Source organism: Cercospora beticola, chromosome 3 (assembly GCF_033473495.1).
Source record: "Cercospora beticola chromosome 3, complete sequence".
Lineage (NCBI taxonomy): Eukaryota > Fungi > Ascomycota > Dothideomycetes > Mycosphaerellales > Mycosphaerellaceae > Cercospora > Cercospora beticola.
In genome coordinates this window covers 812,238-830,721 of record NC_088937.1, presented here as the reverse complement: position 1 = coordinate 830,721, position 18,484 = coordinate 812,238, and the positions used below count along the sequence as shown (strand labels likewise).

The 18,484-nt window shown below is 52.5% G+C and overlaps 7 protein-coding genes across 7 annotated transcripts; 3 read left to right on the top strand and 4 right to left on the bottom strand.

Moving 5' to 3' along the window:
* Positions 1-137: 137 nt before the first annotated feature.
* RHO25_004300 (uncharacterized protein) lies at positions 138-5,421 on the top strand (the record flags this gene model as incomplete). The annotated part of the gene is made up of 2 exons (XM_023595222.2): positions 138-651; positions 797-5,421. The coding sequence occupies 2 exons, from the start codon at positions 138-140 to the stop codon at positions 5,419-5,421; spliced, it is 5,139 nt and encodes a 1,712-aa protein (XP_023457107.2).
* A 478-nt stretch (positions 5,422-5,899) lies between these two features.
* Positions 5,900-7,690, bottom strand: RHO25_004299 (uncharacterized protein; the record flags this gene model as incomplete). The annotated part of the gene is made up of 1 exon (XM_023595221.2): positions 5,900-7,690. The coding sequence occupies one exon, from the start codon at positions 7,688-7,690 to the stop codon at positions 5,900-5,902; it is 1,791 nt and encodes a 596-aa protein (XP_023457106.2).
* Positions 7,691-10,320: 2,630 nt separating this feature from the next.
* RHO25_004298 (uncharacterized protein) lies at positions 10,321-11,147 on the top strand (the record flags this gene model as incomplete). Its single annotated transcript, XM_023595219.2, has 2 exons — positions 10,321-10,409; positions 10,463-11,147. 2 exons carry the CDS (start codon positions 10,321-10,323, stop codon positions 11,145-11,147), a joined length of 774 nt encoding a protein of 257 aa, XP_023457108.1.
* Positions 11,148-12,027: 880 nt separating this feature from the next.
* RHO25_004297 (uncharacterized protein) lies at positions 12,028-12,896 on the bottom strand (the record flags this gene model as incomplete). Its single annotated transcript, XM_023595218.2, has 2 exons — positions 12,028-12,606; positions 12,657-12,896. 2 exons carry the CDS (start codon positions 12,894-12,896, stop codon positions 12,028-12,030), a joined length of 819 nt encoding a protein of 272 aa, XP_023457696.1.
* A 1,638-nt stretch (positions 12,897-14,534) lies between these two features.
* RHO25_004296 (uncharacterized protein) lies at positions 14,535-15,784 on the top strand (the record flags this gene model as incomplete). Its single annotated transcript, XM_023595217.2, has 2 exons — positions 14,535-14,807; positions 14,873-15,784. The coding sequence occupies 2 exons, from the start codon at positions 14,535-14,537 to the stop codon at positions 15,782-15,784; spliced, it is 1,185 nt and encodes a 394-aa protein (XP_023457697.1).
* A 290-nt stretch (positions 15,785-16,074) lies between these two features.
* RHO25_004295 (uncharacterized protein) lies at positions 16,075-17,280 on the bottom strand (the record flags this gene model as incomplete). Its single annotated transcript, XM_023595216.2, has 1 exon — positions 16,075-17,280. The coding sequence occupies one exon, from the start codon at positions 17,278-17,280 to the stop codon at positions 16,075-16,077; it is 1,206 nt and encodes a 401-aa protein (XP_023457702.1).
* A 706-nt stretch (positions 17,281-17,986) lies between these two features.
* On the bottom strand, positions 17,987-18,433 carry RHO25_004294 (uncharacterized protein; the record flags this gene model as incomplete). Its single annotated transcript, XM_023595215.2, has 1 exon — positions 17,987-18,433. The coding sequence occupies one exon, from the start codon at positions 18,431-18,433 to the stop codon at positions 17,987-17,989; it is 447 nt and encodes a 148-aa protein (XP_023457703.1).
* Positions 18,434-18,484: the final 51 nt, after the last annotated feature.

Genomic DNA, 18,484 nt, shown 5'->3' with positions numbered 1-18,484 from the left:
GAAGTCGCAACTCAAGAAATCTGAGCGAGACGATCTGCTCAGGCGGCTAGCTGATTGCCGTGCTCAACTCAACCTTCAGCTAATCCGTATGAACAGGTATCTCCCGCTAGCCAACTATTGAGACACTATGGTGGCTGATGACCTGCAGTCTCGACAGCAAGGCACTACATCAACAGGTCCTTCAGTCTATGCAATCTAATGATGTCGCATTTCAACGACTTCTTGCCGAGATATCTAACATCCGAGCAAACGTCACGATCACATCTCTGAGCAGCCAGGCCGAGCTCCAGCTGCAACGGATATTCGCTCTTCCTGACGATAGCCGAAAGGCACTCACAAGAGGCAAGATCCTCAATCTCTTGCAATATGAGACGGCACACGAACGCTTCGACGATATTATAACTGTGGACCAAGATTGCTTCTCCTGGGCTATCGATGAAGATGCTCATCTGGAACCAATGCAGCAACCGCAGTTTCGGTTGCAACAGTACAGCCAGACCGGTCCCGCTTCACACTCAGAATTGCACCAACATATCGATTTCGAGGCCAGTCCTCATGAATCAATGGCGTTATCCTTTCACGACTTCGATGGGTCTGCCTCAGGCGGTGCAGAAGACGAGTCGAAGTCGTCCTCGGCTCCAGTCAGTCTGGGTAAGAACCAGTTCTGCTCATGGCTACGGGGCGGCGCTGGAATATTTCACGTGGTGGGCAAGCCATATACCGGGAAGTCGGTATTGATGAAAATTTCTGTGCGACCACGAAGCGACAGCACGAATGCTAAACGTGTGGGCTGAAGGCTCAAAGCTCATATTTGCCAAATTCTTCCTCTGCTACGATGGATCTAAAAAGCAGAGAACAATCGCAGGTCTATCTCGCTCGATGCTCCACGACATTTTGGAGCAATGTCCAGAGCTGATCGAGAAGGCACTGCCGGATCTAGTAAGATTGGTTGAATCCCAGCCCTGGCAGCTGGAACTCAAAACCCACCTGCGAGCAGATCGCATGGAGAACGCATTGATTCATGTGCTTCAAATCGTGTCGGGGTCTCTCGAATGCAAGATTTGCATTTTCATCGACGGATTAGACGAGTACAACGACGACTTCCGCGACTTCACTACCTTAAGCGGTGTTTTATGTCATTGGACCCAATCAGGAGGGCAGAACGTAAAGCTTTGTGTGGCAAGTCGGCCAGAGCCCGCGTTTCTCCAGGCGTTTGATCAACGTCAAAGAATCTGGATTGAACAGTACAGCGATGCAGATGTCAGAAAGCTTGTTGGTGAAAGGTTGCACGCGGTTGTTGGTGCTGGTGGCTACGAAAAAGATATCATTGACCAGATATCGGATGTGATTGTCCAAAGATCAGCTGGCAATTTTCCTTGGGCTGCCTCAGCTGCCGTCGCTGTAGCCAGTGTTTTGCAGCGCGATGAAGCAGCAGCGCTGCAGCTGACATCGGCGCACAGTAGGACGCAAGATCAGGACCCGAGCACTGTAGATCCGCTTGCTCTGGAAGAAATGCTACTTCGGCAACATGTCCCAAGCCATCCTTCAATGCCGCAAAGTGCGGGACGTCTACGCTCTATCGCTCTGTCTCCCGGGCCTCCTGGTTTCCTGGAATCCGAAAGCCGGCAGCAAAGTGTGGTGACCCATCGGGAGAGTACCAACGCCGAGCAAACTTCACAGCTAAAAAGCCTTCTGGGAATCACCGCCCATTACGAAGATGATCACTTTGAGGCTGAAGATGCTCGACTTGCGGGGACATGCGAATGGATCAACGAGCGAGCTAGTTATCGAGACTGGGTTAACTCTAAGGCTAATGGTACCCAAGTGTTGTGGCTTGCTGGCAAACCTGCGTCAGGAAAATCGACGCTCACAAGCTACATCATCAGTCAGCTGCAACAGCGCGGCGCAAGCGTTAGTTACTTCTTCTTCAAACATGCCGACAAATCCAAAGCTGTATTCGGAGCTTGCTTGAAGGCTTTGGCGTACCAAACAGCGCTTCGTAGTGACCAAATACGAGCGGAATTTCTAGCCGTGGACAAAGCGCAAATCGAATCGATCGACCCCGGGACTGATGCACTCTCGAGCCAGAACCAAAACGAACGTCTCCTCTGGCGCAAACTTTTCGTTGACATCATTTTACGCTCCAGCCTCGAGGAGCAGTACTGGGTGATTGATGGCTTAGACGAGTGCGAGAACTTCGCAGCGGCGTTCACATCGTTGTTTGGCAAAAGTGTCCATTCAATTCGTCTTCGAATCCTGATCACCAGCAGGGAGACGGCATCTTTGAAGACAGAATTTGACAACGTTGCAGCCCGCATGTCGTTGAACATAGAACATATCTCGGCTGCGGACACGCTCGAGGACATCAAATTACTGATCCAAGCACGCGGATCCTCGATCGAGGAACACTCCGGCCAGCATTTGGTTGAACAGATCCTGAGCAAGTCCAGGGGGTCTTTCCTGTGGACTACCCTCGTCTTACAAGAATTAGTCAACACGTACAGCGAGTCCGAAGTTCAGCGGGTCCTTGAAGAAGTCCCGCGAGGCATGACTGCTCTCTACCAGAGGATACTAAAGACACTCGCACAAGCCGATCGCGACCATACATTCATGAGGGCAGTGCTGACCTGGATTACATGTGCCCCCCGACCACTTTCAGTAGAGGAGCTCGACGGAGCACTCCTGCACCATCTCGGAAAGAGCTTCCCAAATTTGAAAGCTCGCCTCATGGCTGTGGGCGGCCAGCTTTTGACAATTGATAAGGTTGGGCGTGTAAATCTAGTACACGAGACCGCTCGGGAGTTCCTGCTCGATACTGTAGAGGCGTCTGGTTTCTCCATCTCGGCCGGGACAGCACATGCGATTATGGCAGCTGCGTGCTTGAACTGCCTCTCAGGTCCCGATATGCAGGCGCCTCGACCGAGGAAGAGATTTAACTCTAACAAGACGCCCAGCAAGCGGACCTCGTTTTCGATCTATGCCGCTCTTAACTTCTCTTATCATTTGAGGCTCGCGAATCTCACCGCGGCAGATTTGATATTGCTGCTCGATATATTTCTGAAGACCAATGTACTCTCGTGGATCGAATGCATTGCCAATACATCGTCTATTGCGCCATTGGTGGCAGCTGCAGCCGATATGGATCATTTCGTTACGGAACACATGACCACTGCTCCGGCCCATGGAAGAGAGCTACAGAGCATCAGAAGCTGGGCCAAGGACCTCACAAGGTTGTCAGCAAAATTCGCTGATGCACTGCTAACAAATCCAGCCGCGATATTCTCGATCTTGCCTCCTTTCTGCCCCAAGAACTCCTGCATTGCAGGGTTCGTGAGGCAAGAGCGCGGACTTGCTGTTATTGGTTCGCCGGATGTCGAATGGGACGATCGTCTATCATGTATAGACCTCCGATCACGCGCGAGTTGCGTCTGTTTTGGAAACAAGTTCTTCGCCGTTAGTGTGGCCGGCCCCAATGGCGTGATCCACATCTATCGTGCCACAACTGGCCAGGAGCACAAAGTCTACCATCACGGAGAGGCGCTCAATATGATCCGCTTTCTATATGGAACTGAACTCTTAGCCTCATGCGGTAATAGCTCCATTCGCATCTGGAATGTATTTAAAGACCAAGTGCAACACGTACTGCCCATGCCTGGTCGTTGTCTGGACTTAGCCTACGGATCCAATATACTTTATGCTGCATATCACAAGGGCTTTTTGGCATCATGGGATTTGAGTGATGGCGCATGCCGCTTGCCAGACCAACCTTGGAATGCTGACCCGGATGTTCACGACAAGCGACCTCTCCGACCTCCATCCGCCGTCTCAATATCTACAGCTCATGACATGATCGCCATTGCTTCTCCTGGGCATCCCATAATCCTATGGAGCATTTCAGACGACATGTACTATGGTACTTGTGGCAAGAGACTGCCAAATGGCGAAGTCAGCAAGCACAACATAACCGCAATGGTATTCAATACAGATCCAGACAGGCCACTGCTAGCAGCTTCTTACCTTGATGGCGAGTTGGCGATCTTAGACCCGTTCGAGGATGATACGCTCACAGTCGTCCGTGCTGAATGCCCCAAGCTAGCAGCAAGCCCAAATGGGATCTTTCTAGCAGGCGCTGCTGGTTCTGGGACTATCGACGTGTACCACTTCGAGACGCTTCAGCTGATCTACAGGGTTACCTCTTCCAAACAATACATCACCGGACTAGCATTCTCCCGCGATAGCTGTAGGCTGGCCGACATTCGAGGATCAATCTGCAACATTTGGGGTCCGCCAAGACTACGCCAGGAAGACATGATTCACGATCATGGTGGAGACGCATCGTGCAACCAGCCACCTGTGACTGTGGCTATAGCAGAACCCAAGATCAAGATCAGCGTAATCGCAAACCACACGGACGATAAACATATTCTGTGTGGGCAGAGTGATGGCGCCGTCGCACTGTACAGTCTGCGTGATGGATGCCAAGCGACGACACTTTATCGACATAAATCTAACGTGCATTCCCTCCACTGGTGGTCGAGGATAAATCTTTGCTTGAGCGTCGATGCCTCCAATGCAATTCTCGGCTGGAGTACAGCCCGCTCACAGCAAGGCGGTCTCATTGCCCAGCAGCAAATTTTTCAAGGTCGATTGAGTAGCAACAAGGCTATTACACAGCTACTTGTGAGCGAAACAAATGACATTTTCATCTTATCTACCAGCGATTCTGCGCATCTCTGGAGCTGTGACGGGCAAGAATTGAGTTCGCGGCGACACTCGTCCACTACACAGATATGGATTCAGCATCCAACTTCTGCGATGTACGTACTTCGTGTTGAGCCAACTGATGTGTCTATCCACAGTTGGAGCGATCTGTCAGAGATCAAGCGCATCCCAATTGCAGTTGGAGATGGCTTACAACTAAAATCTGCAAGAGTCTGCATGATGGAACAAACGCCAGCCATACTCTTGGAGCTGTGCCAACTTGACGGGAATGCTGGGACTAAAGATGTCTGCTTGCTTGATGTGGAAAGCTTCAATGTTCCAGCAGACCATCAGAAAGGGCCAGACGCACCTATGGAGCAGAAGACACCGCGGAAGATCGAGGCAACGAAGCGCGACCCCATACAACATATCGCCAAGCTCGTCTTCCACGGCATAGGGTTCCTGGAGAATGGCAGATTCGTTTTCCTCGACAAACAGTCTTGGGTATGCTCGGTGCATTTGAAGAGGACTCAGCCTAGCGGCACTTTCCATTATCATCGGCATTTTTTCGTGCCGCACGAATGGTATTCGGGAACGAGGGAGATACTTTGTGGTCTTGTCAAGCGGAATGTTCTTTTCGCTAGGAATGACAAGGTTGCTGTGATTAGTGGTGGGTTGGAGTACGTGCAGGAGGTTACGATGACTGTCAAAGGTGATTAGTTCGATAGTTGGGCATTGATGCACGGTCTTCGTCTCGATTTCCAGTTCCAACACAGTGGTCTACAACAACCCACACTAGCTCAATGTGTGACGAGAGTCCAGCCCCTTTGTCCTTCTTGATCGCGAAATGGTCGATGGTACGCGAATTTAGCGTTCTAGCATCCAAGTGACGAGAGCAAGATTTTGGTCAGTCGTGAGAACTGTGACATGGTCGTATGCATGCAACGAGCGAAGAGGACCCAGCGGGACGGGTACGGCACCTCTGCTCAGCAAACTTTCAGTCAACAATCTCGCCCAGAACAGCATCGAATTGGTTCAAATGGCGTGTCGAGAACGTGTTACGAGACTGCATGTGCGCATCCTATTCTTCATGAGCCTAGCAAGCTATCGATTCGGACATGAAGTCTAGGAATGGAGAGACAATAACTTTCATGGAAATGTGGTGGCGGTTTCTCCAGCACTTGCATTTCGATCGTGACTATATGATCTCTAGCTCTATCCTCGCACCTTCAGTTCGGTATTTCTGTGCCTCCATAATAGATACCGAGGTAAACTTTGCAACACCAACATTTTGAACCACTAGGCGAGTGTCTCTTGCGAAGGTCGATCGTGGCCTAACAACCAAAAGTCCTTGTTCAAGTGCCCGTTCGTCATAAATGGTGTCTGGCAGTAGCAGAAGATCGCCAGGTTCGATATCTAGCCTGCTGTACGAATCATTGACCCTTGTGCTTACTGTAATTACGGACCTTAGCAGGGACTGATCGCCGTGCTGCATATCTTGATTGCCTGTGCAGGCTACCCGGCCTACGTTCCACTCCGTGTGCCACTCCGAGGCTGTCCATTTTGGGGGTCCCTCCGTGTCCCACTCATTCTGACCCTGCATATGGGCGCGGTGGGTAATCACAGCCACGAAAAAAACGTGGAGAGTCAATCTGTCTTCGATAAATTGTGGATCGGTGATCCAGTTAGAAGGACCACGAGCGTAATCAGCAAATTCTATGTCCTTCAGATCAGCTACCCAAGTGGGTAAATCCAGATTTGATGCTTGAGGTAGTGAATTGCCACTTCCTGGACCACCGCTCCCATCTATCGCTCTTCGCGATGCACTGAGACCACTGTTCCCAAGAATAAAGATCCAGTAACCGTCTGCTACGGCACGCAACGAGAATTCGCGATACAGCTCGCCGATTGTGCGATTGTAGTCCACAGCAAGCTCGAATGGGTTTGACAGGCTGAGGAGAGAGAAGAGAATGTCGTGATCGTGCGAACATTGCATGCTACGAAATGCGTGAAGGTGCATGACCAAATTGTTCCCGGGTTCTCGGTCAGCCACAGCGGTCAGGAATGCGACACGATCAATGTGTTCGAAGCCGCGGCCCTCTGAGTTGCCAGCCATCATGCTTAAGCGGTCCAGGTCGGAAACAGTCAACGCAGGTTGCTGATGACACCCCCAAAAGAGTGTTTTCGGTTTCGATGTATACTCCTGCACAATCCACCGCCGAGTCCAGTAGCGACCCCCAAAGAACGAATCGAACGTCTCAAGCAAAGTCTCGGTGTATTGTACTAGATCAGGCATGGTCGCTAGGATAGAACGCCACCTCACTGAAGCTTCTTTCATGTCCCCCACGAGGTCTGGCAGCGGACCACCACATACACACTGGGTAACATCTCGGTGTAGGCAGATGCAGGATTCTGCGCCACTGAAGAAGGTCCTGATTTCGTGAGGTTGTCGAATGTCTTGCAGACGGCCGATTGCGCGAAGTACAGCATCGTTATCTTCAACCGGAGAGCCGTCGTTGAGCGGATCTTCCCCGAGCCACACCAACGTCTCCTCTGCATTTTGATAGATCTGATACATCTGCGCCACCTGCGAACCTTTTTCTTGAATATCATTTTGATCAATGCAAAGGGCATCGACCCAGATGCGAACAACGCCGCGCTTTCTCCGAATGCGTATCAGCCCCTCGAAGAGATTCTGCGTGATCGCGACGTCTGAGTTATGGACAGAAATGACACGACTGAGAGAACAGTCGCCATTTCCCATTGCCCAGCTGTAGGACAGGGCTTTGTACCGGGCTCTTGGCGTACGAAGAACAACTGTGAGGTCACACTTGATCGGATCTTCTAGTCCCAAAGCTGGCTGGATTATCAAGACTCTGATATGTTCCTCAGTAGGGAGTGGGTTGTACAAAGATGCTGAGGGATCGCGGAGAGGTACCCCAGCTAAGACGCTCGGGTCCTTGGGGCGTGCAACAATTTCATCCCGCATCTCGCCCCATCCTCGCTCAGGTCCTGCTTGAGCTCGTGTTTGTGCCATATAAGTGTCGAACGTTTAGTGGTTGCCTGGTATTCTTATCAAGCCCCGAGTTACGCGCGATCAATGCGCAATTGCGGCAACACTCCAACAAGGCGAATGTTCGAAACGCTCTGTTGAAACGGCCAAGAATCTCAGCGCTTGCAATTGCAAGTCAGATCTTGGGCCGTGGCTGAGAGGGGAGGAGATCGGTGGCCGTAAAGACAGATGGGTGTCTTGAGCGCGACACAGCGTACAGCTTCTTTGAGTGCCGTCAGATTTCGACTGTAATCTCCTCATCAGGCTGAAACTCCGAGCACTGGGTAGTGTACGGAAAGATGGAGACAAAGTCAGTATCCCACGAGTTCAAACACACACAGTCTTGTTGGCAAGGCTGTGCTGGGATGCAACAGCGGATGTGGCTGCGCAAGCCGCCACCTTCTTAATCTGGACCGCATGACCGACAGCGCTCGCAAGCTTGAGTGACCGGCGAGAGATGATAGTACGCTGGAGATCACAGGGCGTGAAGCTCTCGTCGGATGAGTGACATGTTCGTGAATGCCTCACGAGAAAGTAGATTCGGCGAGGTGAGACGCGCTTGGCCGTGATTTGGTGCCTCAGGCGCAAATATGCTCTCACAGTCGAAGAGAACACAAAATGGCAGTACATTCAAATACCATCGAAAGTTGTCGCACTTCATAGCCGACTCCCCACTAGCATAGAGATCCCTTCTGGTCCAAATTCAATCAAGACCATATCCACATAATAGCTTCAATCGAGCATCTCTCACGTCTACTCCTACCCAGCCAGTATGATATTTCCTTTGCCTCAGCTACTGCCAGCAACCTCTTCGCACCTCCTCCCCATCTCCTCCCCCATCCTCACAAACCCCACTCCACCCTCCCTCAAAACCCTCTCCGCCTCATTGCCCTCAATCCCCGCATGCCCCATCCCCACAACCACACACTTCACTTTCCCCTTCAACGCCAAAATTCTCTCGCAACAACTCCTCCATCCCTCCTTCGATCTCCGACTACAAGGTTCCATGGTCGTATACAACACACAACCTTCCTCAGGCAGGAAAGCTTCGATATGTAATTCAGCCTGAGCAATTGGAAGATCATGTTTCTGAGCGATTTTCATGAAACAGACTTGTTCGGCGTGTGTGGAACCCATATCTGATGGGGAGAGATCGCCTGGGAATTCGTGGGAGTAGCCTGTGGAGAGAATTTGGCCTGTCGTGGCGTTTGTGAGGAGGGCGGCGATGCGGTGGGTATTTGTGGGGTCTGATGGGGAGGAAAGTGCGATTTCTAGAGCGTAGTTCATGAAGACTTCGTGGTCGCCTGGAGCGATTACTTTCGATGATTGCATGGTTGTTCCTTTCTTGAGAATGGGACTTTGCGGTGCGTTGCTGCTGTAGTATTCCTTGAGTGTAGCTGGCAATTCTATAATCTCCCCTGACCCGAAATACCAGGCTTCGGCTTTGAACGCGGTACCAGATTGCGCAGTTTCTGCTTTGTTCTGTGGAACTTTAAGCAGAAACAGCAGGTTCCTTCTAAGCTTGGCTGCTTGTCCTTCGGCGAGCGGGGTAGGTCCAATAGCATGGAATCATGATTAAGTGTACAGATAGAGCCAAAGTGGTTTTCCAAAATACCCTGTTCATATTCCACTAGAATTCAGGAGTGTTGTGTGCCTAAATCTTTTGTTCCTCATCAGCTCATACACCAATATGGATACTTCTTTCCCGGACCCAGCACTCACCTAATGCTCCAATTGCCAAAAGTCCACAGTTCTATAGCTCAACAGTAAATCTCAGATCCATGACGGGGTTTGTAAGGTCGCTCGAGCTCAGTAGAGGTGTTGGAGGCATCAAGAAACGAGGGCGTGACGACTGGTCCTGAAACCATACGGTCTCTTGATAACACGCGAACGCACTAGACGGCAGTGTACTTGTCGGACTAGAAGCTGCCATATGCCAGGACATATTCGGGAGCTGATAGTTGTGACGGCCTTATGCCACCCGTTTCGAGTACCCTGTCATTCCCTCCAGCTTCGTCAAGGCTGTGTTGGACAGCGGCCATGTTGCAAGCAGACTTCTGCCATCCCCGAGACTCGTACCAGTCGATCTGTTCCTCTCCCACGCTGTCTACCCAGTCCGGTGTTCCCATAGTGATTGCCCCCGACTGGATGTTTCTCGTGCCCTGTCGGTCCTTGTGAACTGACAGTCCATTGCGTCCGTCTCCACCATTGTACGGTGCGCTGCTTCTCGGGGCCGGCGGCGTCGGTGTTGCATCTCTGCCGAATCCGCGTTGCAGTCAGTCCGAGCCGTCGTCGATGGAGCGGACGTGGGGATCGAGACCGTTGCACCCCGGAGAAGGATATGCATGTCGAGCACGGTGTCTCTCAGGATACGCCATCATGATAGCTGCTGCCTTTCCATTGAGGAAGCGAAGCTCGTTGCCTGACCTCTCACGTCTGTGCTGCCGCCGAGGAACCCTCTGTTCCGCTTCCGTGTAGCCCACTGGCCGGAATTTCGTCAGCACTGTGCCCTGATCCTCCCTTTTCATTTCCACACACATCAATTCGCAGCCCACCGACCATCAAAAATGGCCCGTAAGCCTCAATGCATCAAGCGCAAGTCCAGCCCCAAGGGCTCGTCCAAGCCAGGAGCCTCTGGCGATGAGCGTGCCAAAGCGTACGTTACTCAAACGCCTCTCCTAACGCGCTACCAACCGCTGAACTCCCTAGATCTGAGGTCAAGCAGGACTCCCGCCTGCTGTCACTCGCACCAGAGATCCGCAACCAGATCTACGGCTACGTTCTTGGTGGCCACAAGGTCCACGTCTATATCGATTGCGTCCAAGACGAAAATACTCGTCGACAAGGCTTTTGCACCCACTCGTGTGGATCAAATCTCTCGGTGGTCCAGTCGGAGGAGCTACGAAACGTTGGCACGGAGGCTCCCTGCGCGGCCTGTGGCCGCGACCGCTTCACTTCATTGGACCTCTCCCTCCTCCGCACCTGCCACCAGATCTACGCCGATACTGCACTACTCCCCTACAGTACCAATGACTTCTTGATCGAGACCCCGGCTTTCACACCCTTCATGAAGGGCCTGGAAGATACGCAAAAGGCCTCTATCGAGCATATGACTGTGATTGGCCGCGGTGACTTGGCCTGGGGAATCAATTCGTTCGAATTGGAGGACATCCACGGCCTTCAGCGTGTCGAGCGTCTCCGTCTCATCCTCGTCGGTGGGACGCCGTACGATGAGTTTCACGGTCTGGAGAATATGGCTGAACTGCCGAGTTTGGAGGAGGTTTTGTTCACTACCAATGACAAATACTGTTTCTTCCCGGTCTTTAGTGGCGATCTAGACGACTCAGAAGCTGATCGCTACACTGCGGACGAGTTTCGGGAGGAAATTCTGTAGAGTCCTGGAGGAGAGCGCGGAGGATAAAAGCGGCGGAGGAAGAAGGATCAACGCTTTACTTCCAAGGAAGGCCTGGCACGCAGTGCGCTCGATGCTGGAGGTGTGTATCTGGGTGGAATTGGCATAAAAGCGGAGAAGGGGCGATGATTTGCGGTGTGAAGCTCATCACCGCGTGATACCAGCACTTTGCTGTGTTAGATAAACACACAAATGCTTCGCTTTGACGAGCTGCTTCCAGAACACTCCGCTGTATTGCTGTTCATGGCGTCAACAAAGCTGACATTGTGACAGATGAACAATGGTGCTATTCAGCGGAAGGGCTTGGTGAGAAATGCAGCTTGACGTGGTGTTCTTTGCGATCACTGACAATAGCTCAGCAGGGGCGAATAGATCGCCGGCAATTGGCAGACAAATGCTGAAGATCCAGAGATGGATAACCACGAGTATTGTCCGGGGCTCTTGTCCAATGTTATCGTCCTCACGCGGTGTCTATTGCGATCACTAGCACTAGCTCAGCACGGCCAGAGGAACCGCTGACAATGTAGCAGATGATACTGAGGATCCAGGACAAGGTGATCACAAGAGTCGCATGTCGCTTTTGTCCAATAGTATCGCCTCCACGCGGTGCTTTTTGCGATCACTGACACCAGCTCAGCAGGGCCGGAGCAATCGCTGACAATGTGGCAGATAATACTGAGGATCCAAAACAAGGTGACCACAAGAGTCGTATGGATCTGCTGTCCAAGGTTATCATCTCCACGCGGTGTTCTGCGATCACTGACACTAGCTCAGCAGGGCCGAATGGGTCGCTGACAACTGGCAGACAAATGCTGAGGATCCAGAGGTAGGTGTCCACGAGAGCCAATTTGGACAAGTCCTCTCATATCTCGTCCTTCGTGGTTTTCCCCTTCTCTTCTTTCTCTGCCTTTGCTTTGTCCAGTCTCCTCTTCTGTATCCACTTCTCCAGTCCTTCCTTTGGTCTCTTCTTCTCCGCATTCTGGCACAATGGCTTCACGGGTCCAGATTCCGGCTTACGTCCAGAAATATATCCAATTTCGAAATAATCTTTGCCCGTTTCGCCTCTGAAGACCTTCTGCCAATGCTCAATTGTGCCCTTGATCTCTTTAAAGCCTTTCTCAATCGACTCTTTTCGGTATAATCTCATTTGCCCTGTCAATTCCTCATCACTCTTCTCCTCATAAGTGGGTACGTCTTTTGGTACGAATTGCCATTCTACGCCTCGGAGATCAGGATGGTTGTCTTCGGCGAAACAGCCTGTGACGAAGCCACGGGCAGCGTCTCTGCCTGAGAAGACGGCATACATGCCGCCTGGACCGTATATACGCGGGTTGGAGGTTACGTCGTATATTGTGCCATTGAGGGCGAGGTATATCGGGAGAGACTCGTCTTCGCCATTATAGTGCAAGAGCTGTGCGTCAGTGAGGACAACAGGGCCGCGCTGTGCAGACATCAGTCATTGCTCTTCCTATGCTGCGGGTATGCGCTTACCAGTTTGGCCACGAGGGCCTTTGGTTTGGTCCACCATGCGTTGTAGCCCCAGAATACGCTGTCGCCGGTAATGAAATAGCTCAGCAATCCGCTGAGGAGGAGCAGGCCGAAAACTATGCGCAGGCCGTCTACCAAGGTGATGCCAGGATGCGCGTCTGGATCCTCGAATTCGACTTTCGGCTTCGATGGCTTCTCAATTCGTCTCGCTGGCGCCTCGTCGGAAGAGCTGCTGTCAGACATGATGCGTCGTGGTGTGTGTGGGGAGAGGATGCCTGCTGTCAGTGGTGATGGAGATGAGGTGAAGTAAGGTGGAGTCGGAAGCAAGACAAGACGAACGACTTCCTTCCCCTTGACATGAACTTAGCTGTCAGCGCTATTGCCCGCCGCAGCAATCAGGCAGCGACGTTCACATAATCCTCAAGCCTACTGTGATGAGGACAGCTGGCTGTTTGAGGTAGAAGAGACCAAGAAGGATGGTGGATAGGAAGAACGCGCCAGTTTAGACTTCGCCTTTGCGCCGTGACGCAAGGTCGCCGACCATTGCTGATTTCTAACACTCACAGAAGCACATCAGAACAACAACGAAGACCCGTACTTGCATCACGAGGCATCGTGCCCAAGCCAACGATGCTGCTCTTGTCTGCCTCGGCTCTTGTCAAGATCATGCTGTGTGCGGTCAAGTTTACTAGGACATGACCGACAGGAAGCAGCGAAGCAATAGTCGTGCAGTTATGTTGCAGTCCATGCGCACCACTGCCAGCGTCGACACGCTATGAAGAAGCCTAGTAAGAGACGATGATTTTACGCCGCTCGTGTCCAAAGGAGCCAGCGGCCCATGATCCCATTCAGCCAGGACCCCAATAGAATCTGCGCAAAGTCACCCTCGAGGTCGAACTAGCAGCTCTCGAGGACAATGTTGCAGAAAGAGTCTGGAAGACTATGAACCTGTGCAAGATTCGTTTGGTTTATTACGGCTTCGGTTCTCTAATCTCGTCAGACAAGGTCTCACCGTGCGTAGAGATACGCTGCTAGGTCGCCGAATCTGGATCGCTGAGTCAAGGCAGCAACACTCACGTTTGCCATCAGGCCTGTATATTGCCTACATATGGGTCCGGTCTGCCAGGTAGGAGGTCTTCGACAGCGTCTTTGTACTGGAGATGACATCCTCGGCGTTGATGACCAACAAGCAATGATGAGCTCGTGCGACACGTCCTCGGTCACAATGCGACTTCGATGCCGGCACCTTCGAATGGTGGATGTCGCCGCAATAATGGAAGGCGTTCTGCAGAGGTCCTGCAATATCGCAACTGTTGCCATCCTATGGACGCTAATCCTGGTCTTCACTTCAGCCTCAATCAGCCTCACCAGCCTCATGCCAAGCAGCACAAGCAACGATCTAGTATCTGGGCATCAAACTCAAACCGATTGTCTGCGTTTCTGCCACCTCACACCGATGTCTCTCATGAGCCGATCTTCTGTATTCATATGCGGGTATCCTGCAATACCGGAGTACATGTTGCGTTCTCATTTGCGCAAAGTGCACGACGTCGCGTTCGCAGATACGTGTACGTCATGGCGATCGATCGCGGCTACCTTGTTTTGCTGTCGGATCCACGTGCGGGATTGCTGTCAATCCAGGTTTTCCAAACGAACCGCTGCCAGCAAGAAGCATTTCTCCGCAATGACGAATTGGAAGGTCACATTCTACTACGCAAACAGCTTCTTCATGTGAGTACAAGAGCCGCGTCAGCCTCGTTTCGAATCCATCAGCCACTTCTGCACTGCATCAACTGCTCCACACAGGCATCCGCCTGCTCGTGTCTCTAGCCACGCGCGATCGACTTCACACTGGTCCAGGACAATAGCGAATACCTCAAAATGCCGCTCTTCAGTCGTCGCAATCAACCGGCAGACGCAAATACCGCCACTGCAGTCGGCGGCAACCACGAGAAGCATTCTGGTCGTCGAGCCGCTCGCAACGATTATGGCGAAGCCACTCTCAACAGCAGACCATCATTCGGCCAATGGGTCAAGATGACTTGGCCTGACCTCTTGACCATGGTCGTGATGGGCGCAGTTGGCCTGGGCGTGTACGAAGCACCACCAGCTCCATCCAGATCGTTCCCAGTCACGTTCGCAGATGGCGAAGTGGTAAGAACTTCTTCCGAATTATTTCCTTGAACACTCCAGAACGATATCTAACACTGCACATTCAGGTCTACCCCCAATTCGCCTACCCCTCCCGCCCAGAAATCATCCCCATCTGGGCCGCCGCCCTCCTCGCCTCCCTCGTCCCCATCACAATCTTCCTCATCATGCAAATCCGCATCCGCTCCTTCTGGGACCTCAACAACGCCGTAATCGGTCTCCTCTACTCCCTCATCACAGCCGCAGTCTTCCAAGTCTTCGTCAAATGGCTCATCGGCGGTCTTCGACCCCACTTCCTCGCCGTCTGCCAACCCGCTCAAACGCTCATCAACGGCGCAAATTCCGGAAACGGTTTCACGAATATCATGTACGATCGCAAAATCTGCACGGGCGACGAACATGAAATCAATGATGCGCTGGAATCTATGCCGTCGGGACATACGACTGCGGCGTTTGCGGGGTTTGTGTTTTTGTACCTTTACTTGAATGCGAAACTTAAGGTCTGGAGCAATTATCACCCGGCAATGTGGAAGCTCATTGCCACATACGCGCCTATTCTCGGAGCGTGTTTGATCGGCGGAGCTCTTACGATTGATGAGTTCCACAACTGGTACGATGTTTTTGCTGGAGCGGTTATTGGAACTGTCTTTGCTTTCTCATCGTACAGAATGGTGTATGCGAGTGTCTGGGATTTCAGATTCAATCATGTGCCTCTGAGCAGACATGTGCCATTTACATTCTCGAACTCTTTGGGACCTTTCGGTGGATTCCACGACGCGATGTGGACGAGACAGGTTGGGTGGGGACAAGGCGGTGCTGCGGGATTGGGTGGTGCGCCATTTGATGTTTCGAGTGATGGGGCTTTTGGTCCTGGTGTCGGAGCTGCTGGTGGTCTTGGAGATGGTGGACATCATCACTCGGGCATCGCGCGCAAGCCGATTGGAGGTGGTTCTCCTAGAAGGGGCGAGCAAATGGTCTGAGTGAGCGATTGTTAGCGGGTGAACTGCAGCTTTGCATATGCTGCGAGGTCACGGTGACGATGGAAGAGTAGCGACAGTTCGACTACTCTGAGATACCCAGATACGAATGTAATGTCTTGATTATCATGATGCAGCTGACTCTTTCCATTCCTCCTCTTATCGTTGCGACGCTCACGACGAACGGAGATGTCGCAACGAGCGTGGCACCTGCATTGGTACCACCACGACACATGCAAGCATCGATTGGCGTAAAGTCAATTTGCGTATGCATGCCCAGTCTGTCACCCATCTCAATCGCTCTTCTCAACTTGCGCCACGCCGAGGAACGCCTCAATGTCTTCCGTCTCCTCCATCTGAACAGCCCTCGGATCCTCGCTACATCCTTCATGTTTGATAAGCCTCTCGAATTCCTCGCCGAGTGCCTGCTCCTCTGTTTGCTGAAGCTGCTCTGTACTCTGCACAGCACCACTTGGCTCGCTGCCACTGTTGCCATCGCTGACAGTCCCGGATACTGCCTCCTTGACAGTCTCGAAGATCATCGCTCTCAGCTCATCCACAGTCATCGGAATGTTGAGTGTCGCCGACTGGGGTCGCTTACCAGATCCAGGAGGCGAAGGTGTGCTGAGCGCGGGGTCGATCGCTGCAGGTGTGCAGACGCGACTTGTGCTTTGCATGAACGAGTTCTGATCGGGTAGCATCGGGACTTGCGGTCGTGGTGAGGCGGTGTGCTGAGATTGTGGGAAACAGGTCTGTTGTTGTGCCGGCGCCGGTGGAGACATATTCATGTACTGCTGCGGGGACATCATAGGAGTACTTGTCGGCGCATACTGGCGGGCAGGCTGTGTCTGGGAACGATGAACGCTAGGTCGGAAGCCCTGCTGATGCTGGTGCTGGTAGGGGTGCTGCATTGCGTGCGGATAGCTTGGCATCTGCTGTCTGGCTGCCTTGCGGGACAGAGTGGGATATGGTTGACTTCGATTGGCCTTGTGTGATGGCTGACTTTTCAGCGCCTTCACTTTCAGAGGAGCCATCGGGCTGCCCAGGTAGTGCTCATCGCGGTGGAACATCATTGCTGGCTGGTGCGGCATTCCTGGTGGCTCGGAGACAGATCGGCGATGACCATGATGCTCGTGGCGCAGTGAGGAAGTATGGTGCTTGACTCCATTGCTGTTCTCGACAGATTGGAAGTAGGGTGAGGCCGGATTGTTGTTGGTGAAAGTGGGCGGGTATGCCTCGTAGACTGGCGATGGGCAGATAGTCTGATCGAGATCGGTGTTCGCGGTGGTGTTGAAATTGTACGCTGATTGACTGCTGGGTTGTGCTGCGGCGTCACTGCTGAACGTCTGGGAGAGGTCGACCACGCCGCTACTCTGTGGCTCGAAATTGGCATTGAACGCGCGAATGGTTTCCAAATCGTTGCTGCCTGTCTCTGCCTTGAGCCAGCTGTCATCAAAGCCGGAGTCCGCAAAGGGGGAGGATCCCAATTCGCAAGCCATACTGCTGCTGTAGTGGTGTTGTGAGAATTGGTCGAGAGGATGCTGCTGTGCTACCAGTTCGCAGCAGGATGCACGCGGGCGGGGGAATAAATGCCTGCGCGAACAGTTGTTCGCAGCAGGCTTGACCGCCCGTTCTTTGTGGCCTACTCATGGCACGCCTCCAACATGGCTGGCCGCTGCGGAAATGAGACATGCGGCGCAGCCTAGGAGCCAAGTGGAATTGCACGATGCAGCCATCCGTCGGGTATATATCCTGGCGTGCTGCGACCCTATGTCGAGAAGCCAATCATCCAGCGTCTTGGAGACGATGCGGCAGATGGCATGCTGGATTGACCATTGACGGCAATTTGAATTTCTCCATGCCTGCATTGCACGAGCGGCCGTTCGCAGCTGGAACATACGTGCGTCTTCAAGCAGGCGAGACATGCTCGCTCGCCATCCTCCGTGCTTGCGAGCATACTGCATGTCTCAGAGCTACAAGGCCTCAGGTAGAGCCGCCAGCGAATTCCAGTTCGCACCAGAAACATACGGAGCTTGCCCAGGTGTAGGTCGGTGCTGTAGCTCAGCTTCACTTCGACGCGTCCACCAGTCTGTACGCGTCAAGAAGTGGTCCGAGCCAGCATACTTAGCTCAACAGGCGGAAAGCATGTGCTCAAGTCTGTCTCATATCTCCACGAGCATCGCTCTGCTGCCAGCATCCGTCTACTCAATCCTCATCCTCCTTCTTCCCCTTCCCTTGATTCCACACCTCCCAAATCTGATCAATAATCATATCCGAAAAGTCCTTGCCCTCCTCAACATCCTCTTTAATCTCTTTCTGCCTCTCAGCCTTCCATCCAGACTGATACTCACGCCCTAAACGTCCCTCTTTCTGAATTTCTCCCACAACGCTCTGCTCTGTTCGCGAGGCAGGGAATGCTGCAGGTTGCCGCGTCACAGTCTGCCAAATAGATCTTCCACTACGTTCGCGGACCAGATAGTTCGCTGAGTAGCCTGTCGTGGCGATCAGGCCTATTGTGTAAATGTCGAGCTTGCGAGGTGGGAGGAGAGCTAGGATGGGACAAGTGACGAGGGCGGCGAGGGCGACATTGTGGACTGTTTTTCGGTATTTTTCAATGTCGGGTTGTGGGGATTGTGGTTGTTGAGATGACATTGTTTTGGCGATAAATGCCTAAGGCGAGAGTAAGTGTGAGAAAGGAAGGAC